The sequence below is a fragment of the Alosa alosa genome, chromosome 8 (assembly GCF_017589495.1).
Source record: "Alosa alosa isolate M-15738 ecotype Scorff River chromosome 8, AALO_Geno_1.1, whole genome shotgun sequence".
In the NCBI taxonomy this organism is placed as follows: Eukaryota; Metazoa; Chordata; class Actinopteri; order Clupeiformes; family Clupeidae; genus Alosa; species Alosa alosa.
In genome coordinates, this window is record NC_063196.1 from 11,002,492 (window position 1) to 11,019,690 (window position 17,199).

Sequence of the window (17,199 nt, forward strand, 5' to 3'; positions counted from 1 at the left end):
GAAATGTGTAGCTTTAGCTTGCTTCCACGCCTCCTTCAAAAATATCAATATGAAATAGCAGACTATGGGGGAGTATTATCTTCTGGAGCAAACTACTTTTTTTGCCTGCACATATTTATAGCCTAATGACAGGTCTGCTTTAGTCTGGCCCCTCTATTCAAGTAGCCTAGGCTATATCCTGTAGGTTATACATTTCATCCTACGCTGTATAACCCAATGTATTATGTCCTATGCTGCACATCTTTTCTTTCGCTTTTCACGGTAGGCATAGTGAGTTGGATTCTATAGCCATTTTGCAGTGCGTAGTCCATTACACCTCATCCATATTGAGTATAGCCTACTAATGATACTCGCCTGCCCTCTTCTGGTGAAAAAAAAAGCCTTCTCATGCGTTCATGAACAGCGTTTTGTGCAAATAATTTAACACTTCATTTTATAAATGTCGTTCACTGATGTTTTCAGGATGATATATCAATAAGTCACTACATTTCCCAACTCAACGCAGAGTAGGCCTGCATCGGGTTTTGTGATGTATACTGGTCGGGGCATACTGTAATGCATAGGCCTAATGGTTGCACACATAGCTTAATTATAGGCCCATGCCATTATAAATCAGACTACTTCAATGCATGAATATTGAATGATATTCAGGTTTCGGTCTTGCCTTACTGTGTTTGAATTAGATAGGCAACAGGCTTATATAGCCTATATATAGTTTGCTTTACTGCAAGATAGGCTATCAATAAAATAGCCTTGAGTATTACATCATCGAGTCAAGTGCACCACTGGCGCATTATCTGTAGCCCACTAGCCAGTAGGCTAAGCCATAACTTCATCGCCTACGCATTTGTCAGCAGCTATCTACTGCATTTTGCTCTCAAGTTGTTTTGTGAGTGCTTTCTTTACCCTTTCGCAGATATGTGAATAACAACGTTTTCAGTATAAAAAGTTGCCCGATCTTCTACTGAGATAGCGTTTCGAGGGAGGGACTTATAGGCTACTGCTGCTACTGCCTCTGACAGTTGGTGTTTATTTTCCCCAGCGGAGCTTCTGTAAGGTAAGGCTGTTAATCTGTCCTAATTTTGAGAATGTTTTTGCATTATGCGGATATTGGTAAAAGGGGCATGACAGGGAAGTCTATGTTGTCAGTCTGAAAGAGAAATTGAGTAGCCTATCTGCAACAACTACGATGGTAGGGTTTTCAGATCGCTGCTTATTGCCCGAGGGGTCCATTAAGGCGGCTGGTCCAAAATATTTTGCAAACGATATTTTCTATATACTCGCATTTTCCTGTATAGTTTGTGTTGCCTATGTGGATTGGCTATGGATTAAACGTACGAGGCTTTGCGCTCTAATTGTAGGCTAGATCAAAAATGGGAGCCTCGCAAATAGGCAATGATGTCATCTTTTCATGGAACCAATTTTAATTACATAATCATCGCTTCTTTGTTGCAACAAAATTCAATAGCAAGAAAGGATACAGTTTGCTCGCGTAATTATCAACATTGTGTTGTTGAGCGTGAACACCAGTCCTTTGCAAGCGTTCTGTCATAGTAGGCTAATGAAAGGAATACAAAGCTGCCGCTTCGTAGAGATTTTGAATAAGGAAATCCTCAGATATTAATATAGTTTAACGAGCCGTTTTGGCGTGTTTCTGGTGTACATGCTATTTAAACTGCACATTAAATAATTTACAGGATTTATTAACCTTCTATAAGGTCAATTACACGGTTAGTACATACTAGCTTATGCGATTCTGACAGTGCAATATTAGAGAAGTGGGTAGCCTGCTTCTTTATGTTCGGAAAAGGCAAAACTGAGAAGGCTGTGACCTACTTCACGGTCTTTTCCTGAATGGCTTTAAATGCCATACTTGTAAGCTGTGTGTAGCTGGCACTAGTTATTGCAAAGTTTTCTGACACCAAAATGATCTGCAAATGTTAAATCAGATGGGCAAACCTAAAATAATATTTGTTTTTCTGCACCATTTATTTAAAGATGCAGTGAGCATTATGTCAAATTTGTTGTGCAACACAAAACTGTCAGGTATTTTTTACATTGTGGCACAGTCCCTTTACTCTATGTAGAGGATTCCCATTTTTAATATTCTTTGTAAAATTCTTCCATAAGATGTTGACTATCTTTGTTTGCTTCCCTGTCTCTGTGTTGAAGGTGCCCCACAGTCGAGCATCATGTTGACCCTCCTGTTAAGAAGTTGGAGCGCGCTTGGCTGCCTTCTAGTCCTGAGCCTGCCCCCTATCTCCAGGCAAGAAGAGCGTGGTAAGCTCCTGCTGGTCTCGTTCGATGGCTTCCGCTGGGACTACATCCACCGCGTTCCCACGCCCCACTTTGACGCCATAATGCGGGAGGGCGTCCAGGTAGACAGGGTGGTGAACTCCTACATCACCAAGACGCTGCCCAACCACTACACACTGGTGACGGGCCTTCACGCTGAGAGCCACGGCATCGTCGCCAACGAGATGTTCGACCCGCACCTCAACCGCTCCTTCTCCATGGACGGCCAGAGCGCCTACGAGTCGCGCTGGTGGGAGGAGGCCGTGCCACTGTGGGTGACCAATCAGCGGGCCGGCCGGCGAAGCGGGGCGGCCATGTGGCCTGGCTCGGACGTGGAGATCCGCGGCGCCTACCCGACACACTACTTGCCGTACAACGCCTCCGTGCCCTTCCAGAGCCGCGTGGCCCAGCTGCTCAGCTGGTTTGCGGGCCCCGACCCCATCGACTTCGGCGTGCTCTACTGGGAAGAGCCCGACGAGAGTGGACACAACCTGGGACCCGAAAGCCCGCTCCTGGACGTCGTAATCGCAGACATCGACGACAAGTTGGGCTTCCTGCGTGATCAGCTGAAGTGGGCCGGGCTGTACGACGATGTCAACCTGATCGTGACTAGCGACCACGGCATGACCCAGCTGTCGTCGGTAAAGATTATCGAGTTGGACAGCTATGTTGGTCGCGACAAGTATACATGGGTCGACAAGAGCCCGGTGGTTGGCATTATACCCAAGGAAGGTGAGTCACATTGCCCGAGGCAACCTGCAACAGTCACGGCATGGCACAGCACTGTGCTCAGAGGTGGCAGAGAGTACCAGAGGCCTTTAAGTACCTCCTGAGCCGAGGAGGCATAGCCTGGCATTACACAGTCCCTCGACTCACACTGCACTCGTCACATGAACAATTTCCACTGGATTCTCTTGAAGATACTGGTGTCAGAGATGGGCTCAGCATTCCAAGTTTAAACCTGTGATAGTCAGCCTTTGAAAGACTGGCAGCAGCAACATTTTCTTCCAGCGTCACTGATTGTCAGAGAATTGAGAGTGGCTCAAATTATTTCTAATTTTGCTTAACGTACAAAGCGTTTATACCTACATTTAGACCAAAGATGGCCGTCAGAAATATATGTGTAGACACCCCCTTGGTAGTTACCCATTAGGATTCACTGCATTGATGCCTGTTTTATTATTTTTCCTAAATTTAACAACTTTGTTGTCTGGCAGTTCTGTGTGAACTGCAGAAGAACAGTTTGAGTTGATGTTCTAACGTGGAAGTAATGGATGATAATATGTCTAATGATGTCTGTGCAAGTACAATAATGTATTACTTTACCCTCAGGTTGTTTTGATGAGGTCTACAATTCGCTCCTGAATGCCAATCCAAACTTGTATGTATACAAGAGGGAAGACATTCCTGACCACTACCATTACAGACACAATGACAGGATAATGCCTATTCTCCTGGAAGCCAGGGAAGGATGGACAATTGTGCAGAACAAGACTAAAAAAATGATGTGTAAGTATAAGATATTTTCTTTTCAGTCATCAGTCTAAGAATGAATATTCTTTAATCACATCAAGTTGAATAACAATTGCCTCCCTTTTTGGCACTTTTTGTCAAATTCAGCAATAGTTTCTCGCAGTTAACCTGGAAGCCAGCACGAATTTAACCCCACCGACAAAATTTGAGGTTGGGAAATTCAGTCTGGACTTGATGAGCAACGGTGCTTAGACATTCATGTCACCTGAGCGCGCTTCAGTTGATTTTGAACAAAAAGCTTGTCGCTAGACGTTTACATTTCATGATCGTGTCTGTTGAATAAGATATTGACAGCGCAATAACTTTACAAAGCAAATAGAAAACAACAAGCAAGGCATTTGTCAAGAAGAAGGATGTTTTGGCTGTTCTCCTTACAGGATTCACGGTAGGCTTTTTCGTTGCTCTGATTGGTTAAGTCTATCCAATGGGCAGAGGCATTTGTCCCTTTGCATCGGTTGAAGCACACCCCATAATCACGTACCAATCATGCAGTACCAGACTCAAATTCTGAATAAAATTGAGTCTGGCTACGTCATGCTAGTTTTACACTCAACGCATTGGTCACTGCGCACGCAATGTGTCACATCACCAAAGCGCTATACTTTGGCTTGCCAGTGTGACATTAGTTGCCGTCTTCGAGGTAGAGAGGCTATCACCACTGAATGGCTGAAATCTTCATTATTTTACTACTTTCAGTCTCGTTGTATGCGTTAATAAGTCTTGTAAGTTTATTTAGGATGTGGGTTATATGAAATGCCGACATGTTGGGCTGCTATTGTCTGATGTTGTCCTCTGTTAATTTATAAGTGAATTTAGCAAACATGTGGTGCCTGATGCCTGTAGAGGCATACCTGCTTCCTGGTTTTGGCCTCTAGCTCGTCCATCCTGCTTTCGTTCCGAGGCATGGCACGTTGGGACTCAGCGGTGCACAACCTGTCTGTAGGCGCAAGGCTGAAATTCGGCATGCACCAGCTGGATTGACGTCATTTTGACATCACACTCACATGTGCAAGGCCAGAAACGGTGACCATAACACCCGCTTCAGGCTACCTCGCAGTCCTCTAGTTGTCCGTTTTGTGTGTGTGTGCTCAAAACAAGCAAACAACAAACAAACAAAAGTTTTTACACTTTTCCTGTAAATGGGTAAACATCAACATGCTATTTTAGAAGCACACGCTATGTGTTCATTCAGCACACAAAATGTCAACATTTCACCAGAATCACAGACTGTACCTTTAATGTGATGTTCATGTTTGTTTTTTGTGCTCAGTGGGAAACCATGGTTACAACAACACGTTGCCGAGCATGCACCCCGTGTTCGTTGCACGTGGACCTGCTTTCCGAAGCAACTACGTGAAGGACACCATGCACTCTGTCGACCTTTACCCCCTAATGTGCCACATCTTGGGCGTGCCCCCTATGCCCAACAACGGCTCCCTGGCCAACGTCCAGGATCTCCTGAAAGAGGGGCCTCCAGTGGGTCCTGCTCGTGTTCCTGCTCCTCCTCCCGCTCCCACTCACACTCCTGCTCCAACGCCCAGGCCCCTGGCTCCGTCTAAGCCCAGGGAGCCATCATATGCCTGGGTTGTGGGCCTCCTTCTGGGTACTGCCCTGGTGGTGATCTTCCTCTTTGTCTTCGTGAAGCAGGTGACACTGAAACAGGTGCCCACACTCCCCCTCGGCAATCGGGAGATTTCGCAACCCTTGCTCTACGAGGAACTGCGGCTCTAAGACATGTCTGTAGCAACTTTGTACTTATTATACTTATTTATATTAACATGTTGTTTTTTTCGAGCAAGGGACACAGCACGTAGAGATCCCCAGAGCAAGCTGTCTTCTCTTTTGTGTGAAACACTTTAGACATTAGAGGTGCTGTAAGTAATTTTTTGTCGTGAAAAAAAAAATAGAAATGCTTCTAGACCTACAATACTGAGTTATTACAGAATCATTATGGCCTCTGTTTTGCGTCCTGATTCTTTGAGATTTTTATTTTTTTGTTGACAATTTAGAGGTTTCTGAAATGCTAACAAGTCCATTAAACAAGACTGAAACAGGTGTAAAAAATGCACTCTAATATTATCAAAAACTCTTAATCCTGCTTTCAGTGTTACATTATCATTGTAAGTCTAGAGATATTTTTACCCTTTTTTTCACCAACAACTACTTAGTGCACCTTTAAGCATTGAACAATGTCCTCAGGTGTTCAGAGATCCTGCTGTGACTGTAATCCTGTAATACAAGTTTTCACTGATGGTTTGTCCTTGTCATGGTCACTAAATCACACGAGCAACCAAAGAGGTGGTAAACATTAAAGTAGCAGTCACCTAATTCTTCCCATTCGAGCTGTGCTATGAATGACTATGAAAGCTAGCCATTTGGCTGCGGACAAACCGCTTCATGATTTATTCCCATCAAAATATTCTTTAAATTCCATCTTGATTTAGTGAATTTAGTTGCTAAACGCTGTTGGGTTCGAACTGGATTTGGCAGCTAAGTGTTCTCCCACTGTTGAATGGGAGTGACTGCTCTCAGGCACTGCATTGATAGTCAGACCAATCCTGAACACAGGTTATAGAGCCCTCTAAAGGGTTATGGTGGGATTTTTAAAAAAATATAGGCTATATATTTTTAAAAGTGACATTTTTTTGGAGCTAATTTTGCGTTCCAATACCACAATGCCTTTGCATTCCCTCGCAATAGTTTTGCATTGCCTCTTAAGAACCAATGCAAAACTATGTGTCCCCTCACAAAGTCAAATATTTTGCCAGGGAATGCAAACCTAATGCCAGGGAAAACCAATCGTATTGCAAGGGAATGCTGAACATATTGCGAGGGAACATTAACGTAGCCCCCCGACCCCAAAATTATCACCAAAAAAAAATAAATCTCACCATGTCCCTTGGGGGGGACTTCATAACAGGTCACAAAGCAGGACGAGACGAATAAAACACAAGTGTCTAATGCAGCTGACAATGAATTTTAAGAGGTTTTCTTTTTTCCGTACTAGATTAAGTCTAGCTGCCAGTGTTTTTTTATATATATATGTATTGCTTTGTTTGCGTTTTTAATAGGTCTGCAAGATTTAATAGTTTTATGTGTTGTGTACTTCTTTTTCTCCCATCTTAATTCATAATTGTATTAAGGTTAAGTGCAATTACTTTTAGAAGTTTTCTATGTTGTGTTTGAAATGCAAGTAGAGATGAGTCTGTATGTTTTTGTTTTGGTTGAACTACTAAGGTTGGTAGTTGAAAAGCTTCTTGTATGTTGCGCTCTTTATTAAGAGCAAGCTGAAATTAAGAAAAAATATATAGCCTATTTAAAAGAGTAATATACTAGAGGATAGGTGGCTTTATTGATAAACATTTTTGCACAATTTATTTAGTGCTTTTAAAAGGGAATTTCCTAATGCCAAACTTTGTGAGGGGGTAAGGATGTCTGCTAACAGCTAAAATATTTCACCACAAGTAGAAGTTTTTCTTCAATTCAATGTCAGATCATTAAGGTTACTTTTGAGCATGGCATCTTGTGCAAATATGGTCATTCATGGGACGTTAACAACACTGTGATCTACCTTCTCCAGGTAAAGAACTTAAGTATTGTATTTCATGTGTTCTTCAATGTAGGCATTGCCTTCCAGGTCTATGCGGGCCTTAAGAGAAAAGAAACTATGTTCTGTGGCTTAACTATTGTTTAGTGAAGAAAATTAACTGGATTACCAGAGTAATGGTGACATTTCCTCAATTGTTTCAGTGGCTACTAGGATGTGGTTTTGTTTTTAACTTATGATTTTGAACAAATCCTAAGTGTTACATGTTAAAATTGCTGGTTTTGATTAAAAGGTAGTGACAACATCCATTCGTTATGATCATAATTATTCGTAGGGAAGCTGTCGTGATTGTTGCATGGGCGCTGCAGCCACTCTCAAGTCCAAGTGCCCGTGGGGACCCAGGTTCAAATCGGACCTGTGGTCATTTCCTGTTCCCAGCACAGCTCACTCATCATAGTCACGATTGTAGGCAAAACTCATATATATATATATATATATATATATTTATAAACAATATATTCGTTTCTATATTGTATCACGTTAAACAATTGGAATATTTGTTTTTATATTAAGTTTACATTGTTACGCAAATTGAAAGTGTAAAGATATCGCCGGTCCAACCTGTTATGGAGTCATAAAGGGTTAACCAACCAAATGAGTTGTATCCTTTCATGGCAACACTAATGTGCGGGCATGAGCATAAAACTACTGTACAAGAAAATGGGCTTTGATGGGCTCTCCTTGCACAAAGGCATATGGAAACTGAGTACTAACCACCTCCACAAATTAACAGTGTAAAGCAAGTCAGTAGCTGTTTCACATCTTCACATATTCCATTTTATTTACTTAACTTTATTTAACTTGCATGTGTGTAACCAAATAGGGATGCAATCATTCAACTAGAATGGCAAAAAAACGTTTTACTGGCATTCAATCATCTATGTACACCCCTAAGCAGTAAACAACCATTGTGGTTGTTTTTCCAATTACCTTCTTGGCCGGTGTCCTATTTATTCAGCAAATTTACACGGCGAGTGCACTAGACTAGGCACACTGTAGCCATTATGCGTGAGCCTGTCGTCATCTACTATAATTGGTCTTTGTGGCCTACATTTCCACACTCAAGACCCAAGTGACCGTGAACACAATCACTGAAATATTACTGATGTTCCAACCAGCTTAAATGTGAGGCTTACACAGCAATCACTTCTGAAAGGATCGATTAATTCACCCACAAAAGAACCATTAATATACATTTTACATTTAATGTCAAACATTCTTTAATAGCAAGTAGCAACACGGGGAAAAAGTGCATTTAGTGCCCTCCTCAGCCTCCTTCAGTCACTTGATGAAGGGCTCAGCCTTGGAGTGGAGTGGACCTCCTTTGCCAACTCCTGGGAGATGCACTTCTTTGGCACCTAAGACACAAGAGCACGTTCACATGAGGCACAACGTGAAGTAACCATGCTACCAAGACTAAAAGTCCATGTTCAAAAACAATCTACAGTTTTTTGCGACAATAGCTCCACATCGGTGTTCGAACATAGTTTTCTGCATAGCTTAGAAAGCTTGTCAGAGAGCAGAGTGAATAACTCGGCATGTGTGAAGCAAAAAAACAAAAACCCTGAAACACAGGCCTACACGAGGTGCTGGGATTTGTGGTGTTGAAACAGCTTGACAGTAAAGTTCTACCCACCACTGCATCAGGTGCATCAATGTCGTCACGGTTTGCTGCCTCTCCACCGGAACCGTTCTCTTTGTCCTTCTTGCGGTTTTTCTTTTCCTTCTCCTTCACAGACCCGCTCTCATTCTCTGAATCAGGAAGAACAGGAGCAAACATGAAAAACAGCCTATGCAAAAAAACGGTTTACAGCTCTAGGTCACTGTTGCTCCACATCAGTGTTCGAACATAGTTTTCTGCAAAGCTTGGAAAGCTTAGAGAGCTGAGTTAATTGTTCCTCATTTGTGAAGCAAAAAAAAAAAAAAACACAAACCCAAACACAGGCCTATTTCAGGTGTTGGGGTTTGTGGTCTTAGTTACTTTCAAGCTGTATTGAGTAAATAACTCATGTGTGAAGCTTTTTTCCACCATTAAGTTTCTTGAGGTCTTAATAGAACAGTCAGTCATCCTAAGTACTAGAAGTGAGGAGCACCACAACACCAGTTTTCAACCCTGTCTACAGAGTCCTGTTCCACACACACCTTCTCGGCCCAGGCGAGGATGACATCCTCCTCGAGCATGTCTGCGTCGTACAGGTCCTTGAGGATGATGGGGACGCGTGGGAGCAGCTGGATCTGGTAGAGTTTCACCAGACACTCAAAGCCACCCAGCAGGTACTTCTGGGCCTTCTTGTTGTTGTGGCAGAACTGCAGGAGAGGAGAAAAGGGGGGATGAGAAGTCAAGAGCAGTGGAGGACGAGCACAGTAGTTCACATACAAGGCAGGTTAGATGGAGACTAAACAGAGAGGCTGAAGATCCATCATGTCAGGAAAAGTCACTTGTACAACTTGTGTATTCAATCTTGACTGAGTGTGTGTGTGTGTCAAGTTGCTCCACATCAGTGTTCGAACATAGCTGTCTGCATAGCTTGGAAAGCTTATCAGAGAGCTGAGTTAATAGTTCCTCATTTGTGAAGCCAAAACAAAGTTAAACACACAAACTCAACACAGGCCTACACGAGGTGCTGGGATTTGTGGTGTTGAAACAGCTTGACAGTAAAGTTCTACTCACCACTGCATCAGGTGCATCAATGTCGTCACGGTTTGCTGCCTCTCCACCGGAGCCGTTCTGTTTGTCCTTGTGGTTTTTATTTTCCTTCTTTCTTCACAGACCCACTCTCATTCTCTATCAGGAAGAACAGGAAGAGCCAATATGAAAAACAGCCTGTGCTCAAAAATGGTCTACAGTTCTATGCCACTGATGCTCCACATCAGTGTTCGAACATAGCTGTCTGCATAGCTTGGAAAGCTTAGAGAGCTGAGTTAATAATTCCTCATTTGTGAAGCCAAAACACACACACACACACAGCTGGGATTTGTGGTGTTGAAACAGCTTGACAGTAAAGTTCTACTCACCACTGCATCAGGTGCATCAATGTCGTCACGGTTTGCTGCCTCTCCACCGGAGCCGTTCTGTTTGTCCTTGTGGTTTTTATTTTCCTTCTTTCTTCACAGACCCACTCTCATTCTCTATCAGGAAGAACAGGAAGAGCCAATATGAAAAACAGCCTGTGCTCAAAAATGGTCTACAGTTCTATGCCACTGATGCTCCACATCAGTGTTCGAACATAGCTGTCTGCATAGCTTGGAAAGCTTAGAGAGCTGAGTTAATAATTCCTCATTTGTGAAGCCAAAACACACACACACACACAGCTGGGATTTGTGGTGTTGAAACAGCTTGACAGTAAAGTTCTACTCACCACTGCATCAGGTGCATCAATGTAGTCACGGTTTGCTGCCTCTCCACCGGAACCGTTCTCTTTGTCCTTCTTGCGGTTTTTCTTTTCCTTCTCAGACCTCATTCTAACTCTATCAGAAAGAACAGGAGGAGCCAACATGAAAAACAGCCTGTGCTCAGAAACGGTCTACAGTTCTTTGCCACTGTTCCACATCAGCTTTTAAACGTAGTCTACTGCATAGCTCTGGAAGCTAATCAGAGAGCTTTGAATGACTCCTCATGTGTGAAGCTGAAATTATCTAAAAAAAAATTAAAAAAAAAAAAAAAAACACAGGAACAGGAGACATAAGGGTGACTCACATTTTTACTGACACAACCAATGGGCTACAAGGCCAGTGGCAAGTAACACACAGCTTTCCTCGGTGGTCTCCTCTGCCCAGTCATTGTAGCCATCGTTCCCATCCTGCAGAGAGTAGGGAGACGACAAAAACAGTCTGTTAAAGGAACAAGCAAGCTTGATGCTTTTTCTCTACGAAACTCTGCCTCCCTCGGTCTGAAGCTCTTGTCCTTTTCTTTGCATCTTCTGTCAAGGGTTTCCGCTGCTTCTTCGCTGGCTCTGCCATTATACACACGTTTGCAACAATCTATAGCGTTTCGTTAGCCTGCCTCTGTGCTGTATGCAGAATGTAAACTGATCCTGCTTCGGTCAGCGGGTAGGATACACCGAACTTGCAAGTGGGATATTCTTCTTACAGGCAGTAGGGGCGGGCGAGAGAGTCTTCATTCGCCCTGTAATGAGTCATTTAACCATATACAGACTTACGAAGACGATTAATTAACATGAAAACGTTGCCTGGTGTCCCTTTAAAACCCCTGAAAGGTTTATCATGTACCGACACATTTCCTTTCATGAGCGAGGTTGTGTGCTACAGGCTGAAGAACCACTACACATCAATAAAGGTTTCAAATATATGCTCATGTCAGGAAAAGTCACTTGTACAACAGGAGTCACACACTCAAGATTAAATACACAAGTTGCTCCACATCAGTGTGCGAACATAGCTGTCTGCATAGCTTGGAAAGCTTAGAGAGCGGAGTTAATAACTCCTGTGTGAAGCCAAAAAGACAACTTGACGGTAAAGTTCTACTCACTGCATCAATGTCGTCACGGTTTGCTGCCTCTCCACCAGAGCAGTTCTTCGTCCTTGCAGATTTTCTTTTCCTTCTTTCTTCACAGAACCACACATTCTCTGTATCAGGAACAGGAAGAGCCAATATGAAAAACGGTCTGTGCTCAAAAATGGTCTACACTTCTATGCCACTGTTGCTCCACATCAGTGTTCGAACATAGCTGTCTGCATAGCTTGGAAAGCTTAGAGAGCCGAGTTAATAATTCCTCATTTGTGAAGCCACAACACACACACAGCTGGGATTTGTGGCGTTAAAACAACTTGACAGTAAAGTTCTACTCACCACTGCATCAGGTGCATCAATGTCGTCACGGTTTGCTGCCTCTCCACCAGAACCGTTCTTTGTCCTTCTTGCGGTTTCTTTTCCTTCTCTTTCAGACCCACTCTCATTCTCTGCATCAGGAAGAAAGGGAGGGGCCCCAACATGAAAAAACGGCCTGTGGTCGGAAACAGTCTACAGTTCTTTGCCACTGTTGCTCCACATCAGCTTTTAAACGTAGTCTACTGCATAGCTTTGGAAGCTAATCAGAGAGCTTTGAATGACTCCTCATGTGTGAAGCTGAAATTATCTTAAAAAAAAACCTCCCCCACCACTCAGGAACGGCAGACATTAGGGTAACACATCATTACTGATACGACGAATGGGCTACAAGACCAGTTGCAAGTAATACACAGCTGGACTTGAGAAAGGTGACTGGTCTTAAGAAAATAGTAATTCCACTTCTTCAGTGCCGACTAAAAAAAAAAACAGGAACGGGAGACATAAGGGTGACTCACATTTTTACTGACACAACCAATGGGCTACAAGGCCAGTGGCAAGTAATACACAGCTTTCCTCGGTGGTCTCCTCTGCCCAGTCATTGTAGTCATCATTCCCATCCTGCAGAGAGCAGGGAAACAACAAAAACAGTGTTAAAACCGTTGAAAGGTTTATCATGTACCGACACATTTCCTTTCATGAGCGAGGTTGTGCGCTACAGGCTGAAGAACCACTATACATCACAATCCTCAATAAAAGGTTTCAAATATATGCTCATGTCAGGAAGTCACTTGTACAACTTGTGTATTCAATCTTGACTGAGTGTGTGTGTGTGTGTGTCAAGTTGCTCCACATCAGTGTTCGAACATAGCTGTCTGCATAGCTTGGAAAGCTTATCAGAGAGCTGAGTTAATAGTTCCTCATTTGTGAAGCCAAAACAAAGTTAAACACACAAACTCAACACAGGCCTACACGAGGTGCTGGGATTTGTGGTGTTGAAACAGCTTGACAGTAAAGTCCTACTCACCACTGCATCAGGTGCATCAATGTAGTCACGGTTTGCTGCCTCTCCACCAGAGCCATTTTCTGTCCTTCTTGCACTTCTTTCTTCACAGACCCACAGCCAGGAGGTCCTTATCGGGAAAAGGAGAAGCCAACATGAAAAACAGCCTGTGGTCTAAAACAGCGTTCAGTTCTATGCCACTGTCCACATCAGTGTTCGAACATAAGCTTTCTGCATAGCTTGGAAAGCTTATCAGAGCCGAGTTAATAACTCATATGCGAAGCAAAAAAAGAAAAATATAAAAAAATAAAAAATAAACACTGAAACACAAGCACACAGGCCTACTTCTGGTGCTGGGGGTTGACTGTAAATAAAGCTCTACTCACCAATGCATCAGGTGCATCAACGTAGTCACTGTTTGCTGCCTCTCCAACAGATCCAATCTCTTAGTCCTTCTTCCGGTCCCTCTTGTCCTTCCATTCCTGTAGCCATTATGTGTGAGCCTGTCATCATCTACTATAATTGGTCTTGGTGGCCTACATTTCCACACTCAAGACCCAAGTGACCGTGAACACAAATCACTGAAATATTACTGATGTTCCAACCAGCAAAAATGTGAGGCTTACACAGCAATCACTTCTGAAAGGATCGATGAATTCACCCACAAAAGAAGCATTAGGAGGCATTTTACACTTAATGTCAAACATTCTTTAATAGTTCAAAAGTAACACAAGAGAAGAAAAAAGAAAATAAAAATACATGTGCATTTAGTGCTGTAGTTTCTAGCATATTTCACACCTACAAATTGAACAGCAGAACAGCTCAAGTCAATCAGTAGGGCTAGGGCAGGTTTGAGGAGCGGAGAGATGGGATGGGGAGGAGGTGATGCTAAAAATTAAAGAAGCCTTTCGCAAGCGCTACATCATGATTGCAACGAGGAGCGGCGTTTGATCGAGCAGAGACGAATCAAAGGCATGCGCCTGACTTCTCTGTGACAGTCAGAAGCTTCATAGAGAATTTAGAGGCATCTTTTTTGCTTTTTTTTCCTGTTTTTCTTTTATGAGTATGTGTGTTTGTGTGTGTTTCTTAAATGGCATCGATATCAATGTCATCCTCCTCTTTCTCCTGCTTCACTGGTGTCACAGTCTCCATTTTAAGTTCGCGAGCCGAGGAGGAATAGACAACCTGCAGAGGACAAGAACAATTACATTAGTCTCCAGTTAACCTAATACTCAGGGTACATCTAACAGCCTTCTTATGCAGACACTGCAGTTAAGCAAAACTAACTTGGAACATTCCATTAGTTCAACAAGGTTATGGTGCAACAGTGCTTTAAATTGAGCAGCCCAGACCAACAGCCTCGTCAGTGCTGGGGTTGGGGTTGAGGACTAGGGCGGAACCAGAAACATCCAAAGACTGTACAAATACTGGCCATTTTAAAGCAGCACAATGTAAGCTTTGATGATAGTCGGCAACATTGAGATGTGAAATTTTCTCACCTCATTTTAGCGGTGTGTTCCAACCCCAACGCAGAAGTGCATTATGCATATTCTATATGGTTATTCTCACATGACCATATACCACCAAAATGTATTTAATGATAAGTAAAACTAGCCGCTTGATAAAAATGGACCTCAAACTGGTACAATTATGCTATAAGACTTGGAAATAGTCCAGACAAACAAATCTAAAAACAAAACACTGGTCATCCTTACCTCCACGTTGTCCTCATCTTCCTCCTCCTCTTCCTCGCTGCCCTCGCTCTCCTCCTCGGCCTCCTTCAGCCACTTGACGAAGGGCTCGGCCTTGGAGTGGATCTCCTTTGCCAGCTCCTTAGAGACGTACTTCTTGGACACCTAAGAGACAAGAGAGTTCATGTGAGGCGCAACCTAAACTATGCTACCAAGACTTGAAAAGAAATTGAATAAAAAAAAAAAAAAAAGAAACACGGTCACCAATTAAGGTTTCAAATATATGCTCATGTCAGGAACAGTCACTTGAACAACTTTTGTATTTAATCGAGTGTGTGTGACTCAAGTTGCTCCACATCAGTGTTCGAACATAGCTGTCTGCATAGCTTGGAAAGCTTATCAGAGAGCTGAGTTAATAATTCCTCATTTGTGAAGCCAGAAAATAGAATAAAAAATAAAGAGATTTGAATATGAAAGGAGCAACAAATCACATATTTTACCCCTTTTTCCACCATTAATAAATAATCCTATATACAAGAAGAACGAAACTTTTCAACCCTGTCTACAGAGTCGTGTTCCACACACACCTTCTCGGCCCAGGCGAGGATGACATCCTCCTCGAGCATGTCTGCGTCGTACAGGTCCTTGAGGATGATGATGGGGGACGGCGTGGGGAGCAGCTGGATCTGGTAGAGTTTCACCAGACACTCAAAGCCACCCAGCAGGTACTTCTGGGCCTTCTTGTTGTTGTGGCAGAACTGCAGGAGAGGAGAAAAGGGGGATGAGAAGTCAAGAGCAGTAGAGGACGAGCACAGTAGTTCACATACAAGGCAGGTTAGATGGAGACTAAACAGAGGCTGAAGAACCACTACACATCACAGTAACCATCATGTCTGGAAAAGTCACTTGTACAACTTGTGTATTCAATCTTGATTTTGTGGGTGTGTGTTGCTCCACATCAGTGTTCGAACATAGCTGTCTGCATAGCTTGGTAAGCTTATCAGAGAGCTGAGTTAATAGTTCCTCATTTGTGAAAAAAAAAAAAAAAAAAAAAAAAAAAAAACACACACAAGAATATGAAGGAGAATAAAAGAAAGAGAATATTCTGACTTACACGGAGGAAGTGGCGCTTGTACTTCTTGATTTGCTCACGGATGTTCTGGTCGAAGAGCAGCTCGCTGAGGATGAGGGGGCCCATGGCCTTGACGTCCAGCCGCTCCGCCTCAGCCAGGATGTCCTTATCGGCAGAGTCGATCACTCCCTCCTCCTTCTTTTGCTGTGGACAAAACAGACAGAAAAGTCAAGGACAAGAGGACACAACTGCATTATTCTACATTTACATGAAGGGATTGGAACGGTCTTCATTCTACACCAGCCCAATAAGACCTAAAAGATGCCACGGAATCCATCTCAACATCTTTATTAACAATAACTATTTAAGCCCGCACTTAACCCTTTTGTACAAGATTTATGTACAATATTTACACAAGTCTGTATTGAAGACATGAAATATGTTTGAACAAAAAGGGGCATTTCCTATTTTGCCTTTGATGAGCAGTTACAGCACGTCACAGTAACAATCTTGATCAGCAAGTAAGGTTTTAAATCAGGAAGTCACTTGTACAACTTGTGTATTTAATCTTGAGTGTGTGTGACTCTAGTTGCTCCACATCAGTGTTCGAACATAGCTGTCTGCATAGCTTGGAAAGCTTATCAGAGAGCTGAGTTAATAGTTCCTCATTTGTGAAGCCAAAACAAAGTTACACACAAACTCAACACAGGCCTACTTCAAGTGCTGGGGTTTACCTTGACGAAGTTGTAGAACATGTTGACCCGCTCCTCCAGGGTCTTCTCCAGGTCCTCGCTGAGGGTGAGGTTCTTGGCGTGCTCGCTGATCTCCTCCATACGCCGGCGCTGGGCCTCCTCGGTGGTCTCCTCTGCCCAGTCCTCATCGTCATCATCCCCATCCTGCAGAGAAACAGAGTAAGGAGACAGGAAACAAAGACAAATTCTGTTAAAACCATGAAAAGGTTCATCATGTACAGACACATTTTCATTGCTACGAAAAACGCACACGCCTTTATCGAGGGGGAGTGAGCAAGGCTACGTGAGCTACAAGCTGAAGAACCACTACACATCACAGTAACCATCACGATCACCAACAAATGTTCCAAATATATGCTCATGTCAGGAAGTCACTTGTACAACTTTGAGTCACACACACACACTCAAGATTCAATATACAAATTGCTCCACATCAGTGTTCGAACATAGCTGTCTGCAT

At 43.1% G+C, this 17,199-nt stretch overlaps 2 protein-coding genes across 4 annotated transcripts; one reads left to right on the top strand and one right to left on the bottom strand.

Annotated features, from left to right (window-relative positions):
- The first annotated feature begins 778 nt into the window (after positions 1-778).
- enpp5 (ectonucleotide pyrophosphatase/phosphodiesterase 5) lies at positions 779-7,679 on the top strand. 2 transcript variants are annotated; one of them, XM_048249931.1, is made up of 4 exons: positions 779-1,057; positions 2,173-3,027; positions 3,628-3,804; positions 5,099-7,679. In XM_048249931.1, exons 2-4 carry the CDS (start codon positions 2,193-2,195, stop codon positions 5,557-5,559), a joined length of 1,473 nt encoding a protein of 490 aa, XP_048105888.1. In that variant the 5' UTR covers positions 779-1,057; positions 2,173-2,192; the 3' UTR covers positions 5,560-7,679. The 2 variants fall into 2 exon arrangements, with proteins under 2 accessions (XP_048105888.1, XP_048105887.1); XM_048249930.1 differs by lacking the exon at positions 779-1,057 and adding an exon at positions 2,024-2,046.
- Positions 7,680-8,637: 958 nt separating this feature from the next.
- eif5 (eukaryotic translation initiation factor 5) lies at positions 8,638-16,883 on the bottom strand (the record flags this gene model as incomplete). 2 transcript variants are annotated; one of them, XR_007194294.1, is given in 5 exon segments in its annotated part: positions 8,638-8,793; positions 9,072-9,187; positions 9,578-9,742; positions 16,030-16,191; positions 16,722-16,883. XR_007194294.1 is itself a non-coding variant. In XM_048249933.1 (5 exon segments), coding segments are annotated over 5 exon segments (735 nt in total), but the record flags the coding sequence as incomplete, so codon positions are not given.
- Positions 16,884-17,199: the final 316 nt, after the last annotated feature.

Coding starts and splice junctions, on each gene's coding strand:
- enpp5 (XM_048249931.1), top strand. CDS start 2,193: ATGTTGACCCTCCTGTTAAGAAGTTGGAGCGCGCTTGGCTGCCTTCTA. Junction 3,028..3,627: donor TGGCATTATACCCAAGGAAG/GTGAGTCACATT, acceptor CTTTACCCTCAG/GTTGTTTTGATGAGGTCTAC. Junction 3,805..5,098: donor CAAGACTAAAAAAATGATGT/GTAAGTATAAGA, acceptor TTTTGTGCTCAG/TGGGAAACCATGGTTACAAC.